The 18,042-nt window shown below is 45.3% G+C and overlaps 1 protein-coding gene across 1 annotated transcript in view; it reads right to left on the bottom strand.

Annotated features, from left to right (window-relative positions):
• The window catches only part of LAMB4 (laminin subunit beta 4), a 106,196-nt gene that overhangs the window by 66,469 nt on the left and 21,685 nt on the right, over positions 1-18,042 (bottom strand). The window contains exons 4-11 of the mRNA XM_059655716.1: positions 14,697-14,832; positions 11,982-12,055; positions 10,708-10,896; positions 9,832-9,895; positions 9,435-9,649; positions 8,031-8,151; positions 5,375-5,563; positions 786-965 (exon numbers count right to left, since the gene is read on the bottom strand). Of these exons, the coding sequence (XP_059511699.1) occupies positions 786-965; positions 5,375-5,563; positions 8,031-8,151; positions 9,435-9,649; positions 9,832-9,895; positions 10,708-10,896; positions 11,982-12,055; positions 14,697-14,832 (1,168 nt within the window). The remainder of the gene's footprint in view (positions 1-785; positions 966-5,374; positions 5,564-8,030; positions 8,152-9,434; positions 9,650-9,831; positions 9,896-10,707; positions 10,897-11,981; positions 12,056-14,696; positions 14,833-18,042) is intronic.

The following is an 18,042-nucleotide window of genomic DNA, read 5'->3' on the forward strand; positions in this document are numbered from 1 at the left end:
GGGGGAAAGGGGTTTGGAGAAGGTGGAGGAGGATATGGGGGGATAAATGATGATGAATCAAGACCTGATTTGGGGTAGTGAACACACAATACAGCACACAGATGATGTGCTGTAGAATTGTGCACCTGAAACCTGTATAATTTTGTTAACCAGTGTCGCCCCAGTAAACTTAAGAGAAAGGGAAAAGGCATAAAATAACTATGGTAGCCAAAAACAAGCAAACAAAAAATAAAACAAAACAAAAAGACCCTGAAAGCCTGGCAGGACTCTTAGGTATTTACAATGATCAAATTTTAATTTCTTTTTTAAAAATTTAAATGTCTTGAGGTGACATATAATCATACAGGTTTCAGGTGTGGCGTTCTGTTACAGGATCTGAATATTGCCCCGTGTGCCCACCACCCAAAGTCAAATTTCCCATCACCATTTATTAGGACCCCCTTCATCCCCTACCCTCTTCCCTCTGGCAACCACCACAATGCAATGACCAGATTTTATATTTTATTGATTTTTTATAGAGAGGAAGGGAGAGGGATAGAGAGTTAGAAACATCGATGAGAGAGAAACATTGATCAGCTGCCTCCAGCACACCCCCTACTGGGGATGTGCCCGCAACCAAGGTGCATGCCCTTGACCGGAATCGAACCTGGGACCCTTGAGTCCGCAGGCCGACGCTCTAGCCACTGAGCCAAACCGGTTAGGGCACAATGACCCGATTTTAAAGCTGACAGGCAGCCCCAGGCTTTAAAACATCCAGGCTGTTTGCCCAGCCGCTGTTGACTTACGCTGACAGCCCAGCGGGTCAGTGGCGCTCAGTCCGTAGTGGTTGGGCTTGCACTGGTCGCACTTGGCTCCTTCCACATTCTCCTTGCACAGGCACTGGCCAGCCACAGATCCCAAGGCAGGGTCAGAGTGGCTCTCACAAATGCCACCCGATATGGTCCCATCTGGGTCACATTCACAAGCTGGGGACACAGACATGCATTCTCTTAGTTAACGGCAAATTGTGGGAAGCCTGAAACGTAAGCATAGCATTTTACTCATGATATAACTATTTTACTTTTTTTTAAAGTCATTACATATGTTTAAATAATTAGACAAGTGGATAAGGGCTGCTCAGAAATATCTCTTAGATCTCTGGTCTTGGAAAATGTTGAAAAATTCCATACATTAAAAAAAAAAAAGACTTTTAAGTGATTCTAACGTAAGAGGACCAGAGGAAGATGGCTATTGTGAGAACTGAACATTAAAAAAAGATTGATTACTTTGGGGGTCTTAAAATGTTTTGGAGCAGAGGTGGTGGTTGTACAATACTGTCCCACTGAATTGCTCCTGGGAGGAGCACCTACAAGAAACAAAGGGGCAAGAGCAAGAAATGTTCATATCCTGTTTTCTTTTGGGATGCCTGCTACTGGGGCAAAACCTGGAAGAGATTCTGGAAAATGAGATAAACAGTCACCTGTAGCGAAGGAGCAACTAATGTACAACTTCCCCTTCCCTGTTTTTTTCCCCAGACAGTTTTGAACTGAAGGAAGGAATGTCACAGGATAAAGGATGCTGATAGTGTGAATGATTCCAGAGGGTGGAAGTTACAAAAGGGAGAGCCTAACTGAGGATAAGAAAGAACTAATGGTTAGGACTGCCCAAGAGAGCAGTGACCCCTTCATCAGCAGAGAGGCCCAGGCAGAGGTGTTTGGTTTAGAGGGCAAGTTGGAGACATCAGATGACCACCATGGTCTCTTGTATCTTTGTGGTGCTGGGTTTTCAAGGAATTCCACTTTTAAGGAATGCAAAAAAAATTTTTTTAAAATAAATATCCTGATTCTAAGGACCAATTCTATTCACACTTATACATGTTTGCTTTAGATTAACAAAAATAACACCCTCAGGTCTAAGGCTATGTTTACATAACTACCATTTAGGTCACAGTGATAAAATCTAGTCAAACCCCTTGCTTGGCGTCATTGAAGCAATCAGTTGGTTGTCTGACAGAATCTTTGGATTTCAATTGTTTGCTATTGGATTGTGACTGGTGAGAAAATCTTACTATGGAAATCTTACATTGGGTTCTGTTTAGTTTGGAAAAAACCACAATTCTTTTGTAATTAAAGTCAGTTGCTTCTAGAAAGGAAGGAACAAACTGGATTCATTTTATAAGTAGCCAAAAGGAAGAGGCTCAGCTTTATTTGGGAGACTCTCCAAGGGGTCAGCGCTGAGTTCCAGAGTATAATTTAATTATGTGCAGAAGCAACCTTTGGGGGATGTGGGTGAGAGGGTAGTAACTTTACTTTGAAATAACCCTATGTCAGGGCCCTTAACATAGAATTTCCATAAAACCTCTTGGTGTTACACAACTTAATTCTAACAAACTTTTATTATCAGTGGCTGAGTCTACCAAATCTTTGTGTGTGTGTGTGTGTGTGTGTGTGTGTGTGTGTGTGTGTGTGTTTTCCTGTATCACATTTGACTGTGTTTTACTCATGGAAGACTTAAAATTAGTCAACTCTTATGCGTGGAGTCAGATTATATAAATATTTAGAGTCAAACAAAAACAACTTAGAGAAAATTTATATGAGATTGCTGCTAGTCAGTCTTAAAACACGTCATTTGTATAGACACACACGCACACACATAAACATGTGTTTAGGTAAAGTGGGAGAAGCTGGGAGTCTCATGATGGTAGTTTTTACAAGCTCCTTATCTTCCTTTCCTTGAGAAACAACTTATTTACAAAGCACGGCTTTTTAATTTCATACCAGGGGGACTCGTTTTCTTCCCTCAGTTTCCTTCAAAAGCACCATCTAGTTGATAGTGGTTCTGAAGGAACAAGACTTTGTTCAATGTGTTCAAAACACTTGGTTTAGTTATTCCCAATCTCTTTCCATACTCTTGGATTACCTGTTTCAAATCATTATATTTTACTGATTGTACCTAGGAGAGCAATTTCATTTTCTTTTAAAGTGTAGGGGTGTGTGTGTGTGTGTGTGTGTGTGTGTGTGTGTGTGTGTAATTACAGATTCTGGTTTAAAAAAATGTAGGATACTTAGGACAGAGATTAAAAAAAAATGTTTTTCCTGAGAATCCAGTTCTTTGTATCAATTTTAAACAGGCCATGTAAGGTAAAATTTCACGCAGTTAGGTACCTACTAAGTAATCTGAGAAAAAAACATCATGTCTACTTTTTATACATTGAGATGGTTTAAAGTTTGAAATCTAGAATATTGTATGTATTCAGGTAGCTACTGAATTACTTCTGTGTAAGACTTCATTTTAGGTATTGTGATTAATATAGTTTGAAATTGTAGTTTCATAGCAAGTCCCCCATCCAATACAACATCCTATTGATGAGCTAGCCTAAGAAGCAGGATTTCTGGGTACTGGGCACCTGAACATTTTTGCTGAGTGCGCCAACAACGCAAGGCCCAACTGCTCTTTATCCAGGCCATAGCTCAAGATTGTGTTTGCAGCCAGCTACCTTGAGGAACGAGGAAACCTTTCCTCCCAGACAAAGAACGAGCTTGCTTCCACTGCTATAAAAGCAATGAATCCTCTTCCAGTGTTCCTTGGCTATGAGGTAAACCCATTAGGTGTACAGGAACCATCTGGTATCCTTTGAGTTGTCCCATGGGAGTTGGGGCTTGGGGACTTGGGAACTCAGACCAACACAAGCATCTTGTTGCTTGCTGTGCTGTGAGTAATAAAGTCCTTTGTCTTTGACCCAGGAGTTTCATGTCCTCCACCAGCATCCATGAAATAATAGTGGGCTAACTTGTTAGTTTACAGTAGAGTTATCTGTAACTGGCACTGTGTGTTTGAAATCAGGTTGGAGTATTTATCTATGCAATAATTGAGAGCAGTGCTGGTATTAGAGAGAGGAAAGCAAGGTGCCCAGGGCACAACATTTAAGGAGGCACTCACTGTCAGGTTAGTGCAAGTGGCAACCCTATGCTTACATGACTCTGAGAACGGTGCTTCCTTAAATTTGGGGGCCTAGGTGCTTTGTTTGCGTCACTCTAGTCTCATTCCTGCAAGGAAATGTAAGTTAAAGTACTGGTGAGATGCTATTTGAGTAGCAAACATTCAGGTGTGATCAAACCAAGTGTTGGCCAGAATGTAGAGCGACATGCACTCTCATACACTGTTGGTTGGGCTGTTAATTGGCATACCCTCTTAGGGGACAATCAGCATTATCTAATTAATTTGAAAGAGTTCTTATTATGTCCAAGTAACTCTACTCCTGGGCATGACTCTTAAGGACAGTCTTTGTGCATGTGCACAAGGCCACGTATATGGTTATTGTGGCATCAGGAGAAAAATGGACAAATAGATTTTGTTGCATTTATAGGAAGGAAGGAATTAAAATTGGAAAACTAGGGCCACCTGATAAGGAAAAATCTTAAACATATAGTGTTTAATAAAATACTCAAGGATACACACAACATAATACCATTTATCTAAAGTTTGAAAATATGCCAATATATATATTGTTTGTAGATAAAACATACGTGAAAATAGTATGGTGATAGCTACCAAACATAGTGGGACAGATGTGCACCTAGGACATCATAGTACCTGTCCTGTTCTATTAAAGTCTTGAAGATGATAGGGTAAGGCATTCTGTTTTGACAAAGCTGCTGGTGGTTATAAGGGTGTTTACTATATTATTCTGTTATTTTGTATATGCTTGAAATATTTTTAAAAGTTGAGATTAGAAATAAAAGGGAAAAAATGTTAAGGTTAAAAAAAGAAGCAAGGGCCGTAACCGGTTTGGCTCAGCGGATAGAGCGTCGGCCTGCGGACTGAAGGGTCCCAGGTTCGATTCCGGTCAAGGGCATGTACTTTGGTTGTGGGCACATCCCCGGTGGGGGGTGTGCAGGAGGCAGCTGATCGATGTTTCTCTCTCATCGATGTTTCTAGCTCTCTATTCCTCTTCCTTCCTCTCTGTAAAAAAAAATCAATAAAATATATTTTTAAAAAAGGTAATAATAGTTAGCTTATGCATCTTAACAACATAGTTGAATGGCCTACAGCAGTCAAATGTAGCTAATGTCAGCAGCCAGCTCCTGGCTGGGGCTGACCGACGGGAAAGTCCAGGTGTCTAGGCATCCTCTGAAACCATCTGCCGCCTTCTGGTTGAATCCAGAAGTTTCCTGATTCTCTAGTATAAGCCACTGCTGCAAGACTACCACGAGGGACCCGAGTTATCTGGCCCAATTTGCGAAGAGAAAGAAACGCTTTTAGCGTTAAAGTGGTTTTGCAAACTCGCACTGCCCCTAAGAGGGCCGTTTGGAGGTGCTGCTAAGCCAAATGAGGCCTGCTCCATCAGCATTTGCTCAAACCAGTGGGAGGGTGCGGTCAGAGGCTGGGGACTCACGCAGGCACGCGTACGGGTCCGAGACGGCCTTGAGGGGGTCCCTGTAGAAAAGGGGCCGGCAGCGATGGCAGTGCTGGCCCTCGGTGTGGTGCTGGCAGTCCTCGCACACGCCCCCGCTGACCCCGCCGCTCGCCAGGTACACGCTCATGTCGAAGTGACAGCGGTCCGAGTGGCTGTTACACCTACAAGCTGGGGAAGGAGAGAGTCACTGCGAGGCTCTCCGGGTCTGGGGAGCAGCCTGGCTGGCATCCCACACACGAACCCTGCATCCCCCTCTCTTTCTTCAGCCTCCACCTTCTTTTATGGACACACGTATACAAACAGTTAAACTAAGTGCTTTCAAAGGTCTTTCCAGGACTCTTATTCTGCCCATGTACTCTCTCTGAAATGTGTCTCCAAAATGTTTAATATTTAGGTGTGTGTGTGTGTGTGTGTGTGTGTGTGTGTGTGTGTGTGTGTGTGTGTTGTTGTTGTTGTTTTAAATCAAGTAAACAAAAGTAAATCCTTTGGGTGATCCAGAAGCCCGAAAGTGCAATATTTTTATTGCTGTTTGGTAAAGAATACTTTTACTTTGTAAGTTCTAAGTCTGAATTTTTTACATCGCGTGTTCTGTAGGCCCCGGGCTTCTCAGGGGAGATGTTAAAACCGAGCCTCACCACCTCTCCGTCTCCGGGGGCCGAGCGCTGGGAGGGTGGCCGGGGGCCTTCCACCCACCAGGGTCAGAGCCAGGCGACGGGGAAAGGCAGTCTGCTTGGGGGAGTTTGTCTGTCTTCATGGCAGTGTCTGTGAGGTTTGTGTTTGTTTTCCCCCCATAAATGGCATAAACATGTGCTGGGCCATGTATATGTGACGCATGGATAGGGCTTTTCCGCGAGCTCTCTTCGTGACCTCTTCCCCGCTCAATCTTATTTCCCCCAAATTGGGAACAGAAGCAATAACAAGTTCGTTTGGAAGTTTATCAAAATTTAGAGGCAGCAAGTACATCACAAAAAAACCTGCACTTTATTAGCCTAAACATTTTATAAAATCTACAGTAATAAAAGAGAAAAATGGTAATTGGCGTACGACGATACCCTTTTCATTGGCTAATCAGGGCTATGTGCAAATTAACTGCCAACTATGATTGGAAGTTAACTGCCAACAAGATGGTGGTTATTTTGCATATGTAGGCACAATGCAGGGAGGCGAAAGGGAAAGCAGGAAGAAGCCCCCTGCCGCTGACAGTGATTGGAATCCCAGGGGGGAGCTAAGAGCGGGGGGGGCAGGGCAAAGGCGGCCCTGGGGCCGCCTTTGCCCTGCCCCCCAGCCATGATCGGAGAATCAGGCACCTTTGCCGCCCTGGCCAGTGATAGCAGGAAGTAGGGGTGGAGTCAGCGATGGGAGCTGGACATGATCGAAGCTGGCAGTCCCGGGAGCTAGGGGTCCCTTGCCTGGGCCTAAAGCAGAGCCCACGATCGCGGGGCCGCTGCAGCTGCGGGTCCCCGCTGCCCGAGCCAGACGCCTCAGCCAGAGGCGTTAGGCCTGGGCAGGGGCGGAGCCTGCAACCGTGGGGAGCTGGGGGTCCCCTGCCCAGGCCTGACACCTCTGCTAGAGGCCTCAGGCCTGGTCAAGGGGCCGATCGGTGATTGGTGATCGGAGGGTGATGAGGGTCAACTCCTCTGGCTGAGGCATCAGGCCTGGGCGGGGGGCGGAGCCGGGGATTGGGGGGATATGATGGTCCCCTTGCCCAGGCCTGAAGCCTGGGTCAGAGGCGTCAGGCTTGGGCGGGGGGTGGAGCAAGCGATCAGAGGGAGATGGGGGTCCCCTGCCCAGGCATGATTCCTGGGCCAGAGGCCTCAGGCCTAGGCGGGGGCCAGAGCCAGTGATTGGGGAGAGATGGGGGTCCCCTGTCCAAGCCTGACACCTCTGGCGGAGGCGTCAGGCCTGGGCAAGGGGCCGATCAGGTGATCAGAGGGTGATGGGGGTCTACGCCTCTGGCCGAGGCATCAGGCCTGGGCAAGGGGCAGAGCCAGCAATCGGAGGGGGCTGGGGGCAGAACCAGTGATGGGGGGAAATGAGGGTCTCCTGCCCAGGCCTGACACCTCTGTCAGAGGCGTCAGACCTGGGCATGGGGCCGATCCTGCGATTGGAGGGTGATGGGGGTCAACGCCTGAGGGCTCCCAGTATGTGAGAGGGGGCAGGCTGGGCTGAGGGACACTCCCCCCCCCCCAGTGCACGAATTTCGTGCACCGCGCCCCTAGTGTATAATAACCAGTCAAACTCAACCTAGACCTCATTTCTCCTATTATCTGACATCTGAGATTAAGGTCACATTCATGGAATGTCTGGTGATTCAGGACAATAGTAGGGATCTTAGTACTGAATCTAGTCCTCACCCAATTCCTGGGTTGGTACCATCCCCACTGATATTATTACAGGGCTCGGTCCCTCCCCTGGAAAGGGCTCACCCAACAATCACATTGTTTCATTTTTCAAATTCATGTTAATTTTTGGTGTGAAGGTTTGATACGGTGGTGATTTTTCCAGGTGAGATAACGGGAGACATCAGCAGATCGCGCAGTTGGAGCTGGGAGCCCCGGTTCACCACCTTCATTGCCGCAGTCCAAACGAACAAAAAAATGTCCTCAGTCTGTGCTGAGGACCCTTCCCCACTCACCTCTGCAAGTGCTGTCCTGGGGGCCCGCGGCTGGCCTCCAGGGCGCATCCTGGAAGAAGTCCTGGCACCGCTCGCAGTTCGTGCCACCTGTATTGTGCTGGCAGACACACCGGCCCTGGACCTGCATTGTGACAAGCAAGCAGTGTTAAAGGAGGGCTCATCTTTGAGGATGCTGCAGTTCTTTATTATTATTTTTTTAAAATATACTTTTATTGATTTCAGAGAGGAAGAGAGAATCATTAATCAGCTGCCTCCTGCCTGCCCCACACTGTGGATCGAGCCTATAACACAGCCATGTGCCCTGACTGGGAATCAAACCATGACCTCCAGGTTCATAGGTCGATGCTTAACCACTGAGCCACACTGGCCAGGCAATACTGCAGTTCTTTAAATGGAAAATGAAATACCAGACCATGGGCCTCTTTGAAGTTCAGTTTCCCATATGGTAGTTACAATACCAACCTATACTATCTTTTTTTATTTAGATGCAATAGCTTTTACAATTAAAAAATTTAAGATGTTTAGTCAACATTTACAATAAATTTTTTGGTATTTCTGAATGCTAGTGTCAGGGCAGCACATTGCAGCCCTCCGCAAGATGAGGGGTAGGATGATGTGTGGAGTGTGTGTGTGTGTGTGTGTGTGTGTGTGTGTGTGTACACGTGCATGTGTGTCCAGGGTGGTTTAGAAGCATAAGGGAAAGAGCAAATTAGAAAACAGAAAGAAACTGGAGAAAGGTGTGTGATTCTCCATAAAATGCCCTAAATGACCAAGTTCAAAGGGAGAAGTTCTATTGCCACTGAAACATGGAGAGAGCTGAGTAAGAAGGTACAATAGCCTCAGCCTCAAGCCTTGTCTGATGCCTGGTCTGGTCATGAATAGTTTAAATTATTTAGTAGATTCACCCCAGGACTCTGCATGACAATACAATTCTTCTACTACATCACTCCCTCAGACTAGTCCCAAGAAGGGGAGAGATTGGCACTAGGAGGACACAGTCATCACAGTGTAAGGTTGCTACTTGGGTGACCATCCTTACAATAACAGCTATTATTCAAACACCACGGCACTGGCTGCAGTAGACCATCCATAAGTTTGTGTGAGGGAACGCATGTGAACTTAGGGGTCCTCCTCACCAAATCTCCATTCCCTAAAAAAACAAATAGCCAAGAGAGAGCAAGACGGGCTGCCTTAAAGTCATAGTTAGACATGCTGGTCATGAGTTCAACAATGCCCGTGAGCGGCAGAATCCACAAGGCTTTGCCAGGCCAGGCTGAACCAGACCTGCCCCGACACAAGGCTGGCACCGTGTGGATCCCCAGGTGGAAAGTCCGATCTACGTGGAGCACCGGGACAGGACAGAAGGGTAGGGGAGCCAGCTGGTCTCCTGGCTGCGTGACTCACCATTCCCGGAGGGCTGGACACATCCCCCGGCACCGTCTGCATCGGGCCGCATTCGCTAGCGTGGCCATTGCAGAAGCAGCTGCCGCGGACCACCATCTCGTAGAGAGCATAGTAGTACTTATCCAGGGAGTCATTGTGCCTCCTTCCAAGCAAAGTATCCCCAAGGGTGTGGAGCTTGGTGAAGTTTATCCTCAGGTTTGTTAGTGTAACAAGGTCTAGAGAAAGGAAAATCATCATAAAAGCAACGAACCAAAGCGCCTTTAGGTTGTATCGGTTCAAGGCGCCCTTCTTGACTGACTTCCCCTTAATGTCCTCTAGAAATGTAATGACAAGGACGCTTCTAACATGAGATTTTTAGAAAAGTAATGGATGTGAAAAAATATAAAGCAATTCATACCCTGGATGTGGGGGCTGTAGGGGTTTTCTATTTCAAAGCTGGGATCCAAAGCTTTAAAAACAACCTGTAAAACAAATGTAGGCAAATGTAAGTATTTCACCCAGGAACTTGATTGTTAAAGGGTATGCTCTTATATAAGAGATCCTGATCTTCCCCGCAGGCCGAGCCATTGCCTCCCAACTAGCCCAGGATACGGGCTGTCATTGGGTTTTCATATGAATGTATAGAAGTGCCAGGAAGGAAAATGAAAGTTACAAACAGTTCTCGGTGGAGCCTTTGTGACACCATTTGCAAGAAGGGCTCCTGTTCTGGGTGGGGTGGAGTGATGGGGTCACAGGTCAGCAAGTCATGACCAATTTGGATTTGGCAGGGAATTCTGGAGCTACTGCCGACCACCAATTCTTTCTAGGACAGCTGATACATAATACCTGCCAACCCCACTCCCACCCGGACCCCCTGCCAGTTACCAGCGTTGTTCAGGGGAGATTCCTGGCAGATTCCACCTGAGTGGTGGTTTGTAGATTAAGATGAGATGAGACAACTAGTCCAGGGCTGCACTCGCCTACACGCTCCCTTGCAAGGGTTCGAAACAGATGCTCCTCCCTCTGAACCCCCCAGGCCCTGGTGCCCAGCCTGGATGCTGGTCCCCGCTCACCTTCAGCTGGACACAGTGCAGGACTGTTTCTTAGAAGGTATTTATTATCTATCTGAATGTGAGATGAATTCGGGATTCATTTCAATTTAAACTGTTATTCTTAAAACCCAACAGCTCAAGTTATTTTTCAGCCAGCACTGCTTTCATCTAAATCAACCACATTCACAACAACCACAACAGGGTTATTGTACAGCAAAGGAATCCAAGAAAGGAAATGCTACCTCACCGCCAGTGGAGGGTTCAATATCCGAATATTTAGAGTCACAAACAAGGTCTCCCACGCCCTGGGCCTGGCCAGATGTGATGCTGGGAAAGGAAGTAGCACAGTCTTTTGCAAAATATTTAAACACTTTCCAGGTGTGTCCATAGTCTGTGGAACGTTCAACTAACATTGCAGCAGGCCGAAAAGTCTATGGAAAAACGAGTTAAACTTGTAATACTTCACAATGGGAGATTTAATTATCGCTTCACAGTAAACATTTATATTTTTTAATTCTGTTTTCAAACTTTATTTGTATCCCTTAAAATATCTATACAGTGAACATACCAAATCTCTTTCCAAAAGTGGGCAAGTATTTATGAGCACATATTTTGCCGTAAGATCTAATTCCATTTAAAAATGTTTATGGCCATGTGATTTATTAATTGGAGAAAGATGGCATATTAATTTTTAAAAAGCTAATGTAATGGATATTTTATACAGCATTTTGCATGGGTTTTTTTCTTCTTTTTTGGGGGGAGGTGGTGGCTAGGATGCTTTTCCTCTGGCAAACCCTTATATCCTTGAAAATCTACCATGAAGCTTATCTGGGCTCCCCAGGGCAGATTTAGTGTTGTCAATGAACTACCCCACCATTCTAATATGTCTATGCACTTATCACCCCGTATTATGATTTTAAATTTATATATGTGCTTTATATATAAATATATAAATTTGTATCCATGACTAGATTGTGAGCTCTTTGGGGTCAAAGGCTAATGTTTTTTTTAAAACAAATTTTTATTTTATATTCATTTTTTTATAACAACAACTTAGCACCAGGCCTGCCATCAAAATTTGAATTTTGATGCATGATTAGAGAATGACTATAGCACAGGATTTTCTCTGGTACCTCAGCAGCCTTAACAAAGACCCTTTAATTTTTTTTCCTTTTTTGATCACAATCTTTCCATATTTCCTTAAGTAATTTCCAGTTCTTGCCCTTTTTGCCTGAAAGTGCCTTTCTTGTTCTGTGGTCTCTATCCCCTTGAGCTTGACATTTTTCTTCGTGCTATATCTTCTAAGACTTTTTTTGTTGTCGTTGGCCATGTAAGTTACTAATTAATGAGCAGTGGCATTCGGATTCAATTCAAGAACAAAAACCCCAATGACAAAGCTGGAGTCCAGGTATACACAACTTTTTCGTTCTCTGCAAGGAAGTGGGGAAGCAAACTTTCAGGTCAGCCCAGCGTTTGGTAAGTAGATAAAAGGGGCAGCAGGCCTACACATCTGTACCTTAAAGGTCAGGATAAGGTGGCTGAACTGAAACAATGCCTCTAGGTCCAACCTGATGCTGACATGATCGAGACCTAAAGAAAAATGCAGAAAGGAGAAAATCAGTGATTCTGAGAGACCCCTGTTTATCATGTTAGCCCCTCACTGTGGCTTGTCTGTAATAAACCCTTTGAAAGCCCATGATTGGTGATCAACACTCTTTCCTAGTCTGTTGGAGTGGTTTCCATGGCATTCCATGCCCAGGAGAAGGTCTATGGGAGAGCAATATGGGATTTACCCAGACCGTGCCCACATCCATGCCCATGGCCACCGTGTGGCAGTATCACATGCCACCAAAGGAGTTCCGGGACAGTTCCCATAGGTGGAACAACGGGGCTCACATCTTGACTACACACCGTGTGAGCTAGCAAGCCAGGGCATGGTACAATCGACACTCCCTGTCCTTCCAACAGCTGCTAACAATCATTTGCGCCAGTTTTACTGTCAGTCAGCATAAAACACAGCTTAGAGCCTTCCTTTGGGGTGAGGATCTGCGGGCTCCTCTGTGGCGGAGAAGACGGAGCTGTCCTGGCCAGGACTTCGCATGGAGGCTATTCGCTGCCGTCACCTCCTCATGGACACGGAGGACTGGCCCTAGTCTGGACCCGATGGAAGCTCTGATCTCGCTAAAGTGCGCCGTCCAACAGAAATATGAGTCGCTGGTGTCATTTAGATTTTTCTGGCAGCCACGTTCCAGCAGGTGCAATTATTTTTAATATATTTGACCCAATAAATAAAAAATATTCTCATTTGAACATGCCATCAATATTTCAAAAATTAGCAATGTTTTGTCACACATTTTCACCCCAAACTGAGTGTTAGAAATCTGGGATGGTTTTCTACGTCTAGCACATCTCAGTTTGAATTAGCCACGTGTTACGTGCTCAGGAGCAATGTGGCCAGGGCCCCGATACTGGACAGCACAGCTCCACAGCACAGCGGCGGGGCTGCCGTGAACGGCGGGCAGCTTACCTTCCGGTGGGCGGCTGGGGCAGGGTTTGCTGCTGAGCGGGCAGCCACATCCCAGGCTCTGTCATGGGCTCCTCACCCTTTCCAGGAAGGAGATCTCCTTTCCCTCTCTAAAATGCTTGGGTGAGAACCCTGGTTCTATGTAATCAGCCGTGACAGAGGGGATTCCTTCTGAGAGGAGATGTGGGACAAACGCTGGCATGGGAGTCTAGACAGTTATAAAGCAAAACTGGCACCGTGTTGAAGAGGAGCCATCATGAGTGAGCCAGTCTACATTGATTTAAGCACATAAGGCCCAAAGCTGGGGGGGTGGGGGTGGGGGGGGACGGGACATGAGGAATCCTCAGTCAGGTTCAAACTTAGACTAGTCAGGGCCAGTGTGAGGTTCAATATCACAGTTGATCGTGACCAGAGAAGGGCATAAATCCAGAAGGGAGAGAACGTCAGTCAGTAGCCAACTATCCTTTCAATTCAATTTTTATATTAAAACCTTTGGCTTGCGGGAAGAAGCAAAGTGTCATTTTTCTCTCTTCCTTCATGTGTTGAAGAAGGAGAAGCACATGGCATGAACTCTGAGACTTCTCCTGGCATTATTAATTCCACTTAGTGTGTTTTATATTAGCCTTTATTTGCCAACACCTCATAAATTTCTGCCGGGGGTCCAACCCCAGCGGGTCCAGGGGTCCCCAAAGGTGTGGACGGAGTCGGCGAAGAAGGAATGTCACAGAGGCAGCGTTCAGTTGATCATCATAGCCGGGTTCGCTTGTCAGGGTCTCCAGCCAGGTTCTGTAGCCAGGATCTCCAGCCAAGTTCTGTTCAGGATCTCCAGAGAGGTTCTGCCTAGGATCTCCAGTCTTGTATAAAACGTAATGACACAGGGACAGCGTTCAGTTGATCAGCATGGTTGGGTTCTCTTGCCTGGTTCTATTGCCAGGTTCTGTAGGTTCTCCAGCCAGGTTCAGTCTGGTTCTCTTGCCAATTTCTGTAGTCTTCCAAGCCCCTGTGTTCTTGATTCTGTGTTCTGAGTTCTGTCTCTTGTTGTCTTCTGAATTCTGTCTCATGAGTTCTGAGTGTTTCTGTCTTGTTACAACTGTATTTATACCAGTTGATTCAATCCTATCAATCTCTATTACAAAGGTTAGGGCGTTTCTTATCTCCATTCCAGGGAGAAAAGATTATGTAGTTTAAGCATGATTGTTCATAGTTAAAGGGATTAATTACCCGCCTGGCACTTAGTTGAGGGGTTTTATTCCCTCCCTAACTTCAGGGGAAAATCCCTACCTGGGGATTCAACCTTTCTCGGAGAGGTGACCTTGGTTAAAACACAGCGCCAAGAAGGTGAGCAAACATATTAAGAACAGTATGCCATATATGCCAGGTCCCTTGAAACAGCAAGCATGGACCGGCTCCCGGCAAATTTCCTCATTATTTTTTTTACAAAGAACAAAAGAATGCAGAGATATTTTCTTCTCATACATGGAAAGAGTGAAACATTCTGAGCTATGTGCTTAAAATACACTTCTATTTCTCTAGAAAAAAAATAATCTTTCTTAAAATGAAAAGGGAATTTGTTTTTATACAGGGCTCTACATTCTGATGGATACGGTTCCATTCCAAAAAAACTCCTTGCCTGACACTGTTAAAATCATACAGAAAGACACCTTATTAAAAATACGAAGAAAAAATTGGACAGGCTCTTATTCATACCGTTTTCAGATTGCCACCATTTCTTTTCTCTATTTGGTTCAAAACTTGTAATCACATTCTCAATGGTGTGGCTGTTGGGATGGGTGTGCGGATCGTATGGAAATCTGGAGTCACAAATGAAGCATTTTTGTTCCCCCTGGAAAATGTCACCATTAAAATTTAAAATAAAGAATTGTAATTACTTATTGTTGACCTAAACTTAAAAACAAGCTGTACTTACTATATTTGTCATTCAATCTGGCTAAAAATAAACAGCAGAGGAAATAACAAGACATCAATTTTTCCATCAATAGGTGCTTAAACACAATAACAAATGAATTTAAAATATGAAAGAATTTTTATAAATTTACATAGTTGGAGCAAAAATGCAAACATGTGGAACTAATTTTCTTCTCATACAAGAGGCAGATGACCTGGAGATTATTTTAAACTACAGAGAAGTAATTAGAATATACTCTTTCAGTGGAATTATTTCCTTTAGTAAAAAAAATAAGAATATTTGCTATGAAACTAATAAAGCAGTGGACCACTAGGCTATCTGCAATCATCACCCTCTCTCTCTCTCAGACACAGTTTTTGGTAGAAAAGCTTCCAATGCCAAAATCTTTGTATTACACTTGTGGATTTTTGTAAAAGATTTTTATAAACTCACATCAGAGAGCCCCACCTCTTGTCTCACAGACTCACTAGAAGGTCTTTTTGGGAACTGGAACTAGTTTTGCTTGAGATATATTTTCAAAGGCTATACCGCCAAGATTGGCCTTGGAGTTTGCTTAACTTCATGTCTGCTTGTAGCTATACTCACTTAAAACTCCTAAGGAAATCTCCAGGGATTTCTGAACGATGCCAATGACCTGCACAGTGGTTCCTGGCTGATATGTGGAGCCCTGGAAGAGCATTTTTGCAAAGCTTTCAGGGAGCAGGAGCTGGTTATCACAATCCCCTGTGGTGGAAATTGCCTACAACAGCGAATGCGCTAGTGAACATTGAGCTTATGTCCTGACATGGCTTACAAGGGCCTACATGACCTCACCAGGGCCGCCTCCATGCTTGTCTTCCCTGATGCACTCAGCCGTAGCTGTGCACACTTCTTGCTTTTCCTTGAGCTTTCCAAGAACTCTCCTGCCTTAGAATACTCACATCTTAACACAAGCTGTTCTCAGGTCAGAGAGATTTTCCTTGACTTCTAGAATTCCACCTCCTCCCACCCTATGGCCTCCGCTAGTGTCTATCCTTATCCTGCTCTGCAATATTCTCTAAGCGCTTATCACTATTTGAGACTATATTGTATAGTCATTGGAATACTGTCTGTTGCCATCATTAGACTTTAAGATGAATGAGGGCAAGGACTTTGTTTTGGTTATGGCTGTATTCTCCTTACCTACTATAGTGTCTGGAACATAGCAGATGTTCAATAAAATTGAATGAATGCATGATGATTTTTAAAAATATCTTTTTAAAAAATTGATTTTAGAGAGAGGAAGGGGGGGAGAGAGGGAGAGGGAGAGAGAGAGAGAGAGAGAGAGAGAGAGAGAGAGAGAGAGAGAGAAAGAGAGAAATATCAACCTTCCTCTCCACCCATTCATGCACCCATTGGTTGATTCCTGCATGTGCCCCGTCTGGGATCAAACTCACAACCGGAGCATATCGGACGATGCTCTAACCAACAGAGCTACTGGCCAGGGCTAATGTATAATGATTTTACTGACTGTTACATCTGTAGTCTCTAAAAATAAACCAGTCTTTCAGGAGATCCATATCACCTTTTTAGAATCACTGGCCATCATAAACCTTCTACTTGGAGAAAACCAAAAATGCACTTGGGAAATCGTAGGGCAATGGAAACTAGATCAATTCTGCTTATGGGGAGGCTAAAAGAGCAGCAGAAGTCCTGTGATTCCACTGAAAGATGTCAAGGCTTCAAAGTATTTCCAGTAGTACTACACAGATTCCTGGGCGAGATGTTTATACTCAGGGCTTGCGGGCTACTCTTCCTGTAAACATTTCAGGAGCCTAGTCTTTGCTGAGACTGGCTGCAGGGGATGTTTCGTTGTGGTGACGGAGCGGGGGTCCCGCTTGGGTAGCACTGTGGGCCCAGGGTGACGTGCAGGTTTTGGAGAGGATGCTCTGCTTGGCAGCAACTTGCCAGATGACAGACGGGAGAACAGCCCCGCCTGTGACACTTTGTCAGCCTAGAGATATCCAGAGATTTCTTTCTAGCTCTAAGGTTTTTAAGATTTCTGCGATTCTCTAGGCCAGTGGTTGGCAAACTGCGGCTCGCGAGCCACCTGCGGCTCTTTGGCCCCTTGTGTGTGGCTCTTCCACAAAATACCGACTTCTGCGCACGGGCCACGAAGTTTCAGTTGCACTGTACACGTGCGCCTGCACGAGGTATTTTGTGGAAGAGCCACACTCAGGGGGCCAAAGAGCCGCACGTGGCCCGCGAGCCGCAGTGTGCCGACCACTGCTCTAGGCCAAAAAAAAAAAAAGCCTCTGAAGTTTGATTTTTTTTTTTTTATTTCTCTGTTTTGGGTTGAGTGAAATGAAGATGTAGGAATATGACTTTCTGGTTATTGTCTGAGTATATCATGAGTTGGCTACGGCCATAGTAAGTAAATGCCAGTGGCAGAAGAACAAGATGGCTGGCGTCTGGGTCGGAAAGTTTCTAATATTAGAGCTGAGAACCACTTCTTTGCCCACAGGCCCTGGACTCATAAAGTTACTTAAAGAGTCATCCGTCCCACCTGGAATAGAGTTGAGCAGCACGTCTCCAGGGTCATTTCCTCGCACATGTAGAGAATTTGCTTTCTGACACAAGCACTTCCCAAACTTAGAACAGCGCTAAGCCCTCAGGTAGTGTCTCCACTTATTTATAATCATCCTCTTTTACTAGAAACCAATTAGAATACAAAGCATTTCCCAGAGGCCTCCGGGAGATGCCTTAAAGAACAATGCGCGGAAAAGCCTGGGCCATCGACATTCGGCCTGGGTCCAACTTCCTTCCTGAACGTCCTCTCACTGAAGGCCTGACGTGACCGCCGCGGGCTTTTCAGCAGGTACGAGGCGTAGATGACCTTGGATGCTTGCACTGCTCCCAGAACACAGGGAGGAAAAGAACTGCAAGGCAACTTGTCCTTTTAATAAACTGGTCTCTAAGAGGGAAAAAAAAGGCCCCAGATATATTCACAGAGGGGTACTATAGGCAAGGCAGTTTCCAAGAGGCTTGTGAGGCTGCACAGGGAATTCCAAGCTGCGCCCCGCTATCCCTAGGGCCCACATGAGAGCTCATGTTAGCAGAATGGCCTTGAGGCCCTGAGGGGTCCTCAAGCTTCACTGCGTCAATCAA

This window comes from Myotis daubentonii, chromosome 10 (genome assembly GCF_963259705.1).
Source record: "Myotis daubentonii chromosome 10, mMyoDau2.1, whole genome shotgun sequence".
NCBI lineage: Eukaryota > Metazoa > Chordata > Mammalia > Chiroptera > Vespertilionidae > Myotis > Myotis daubentonii.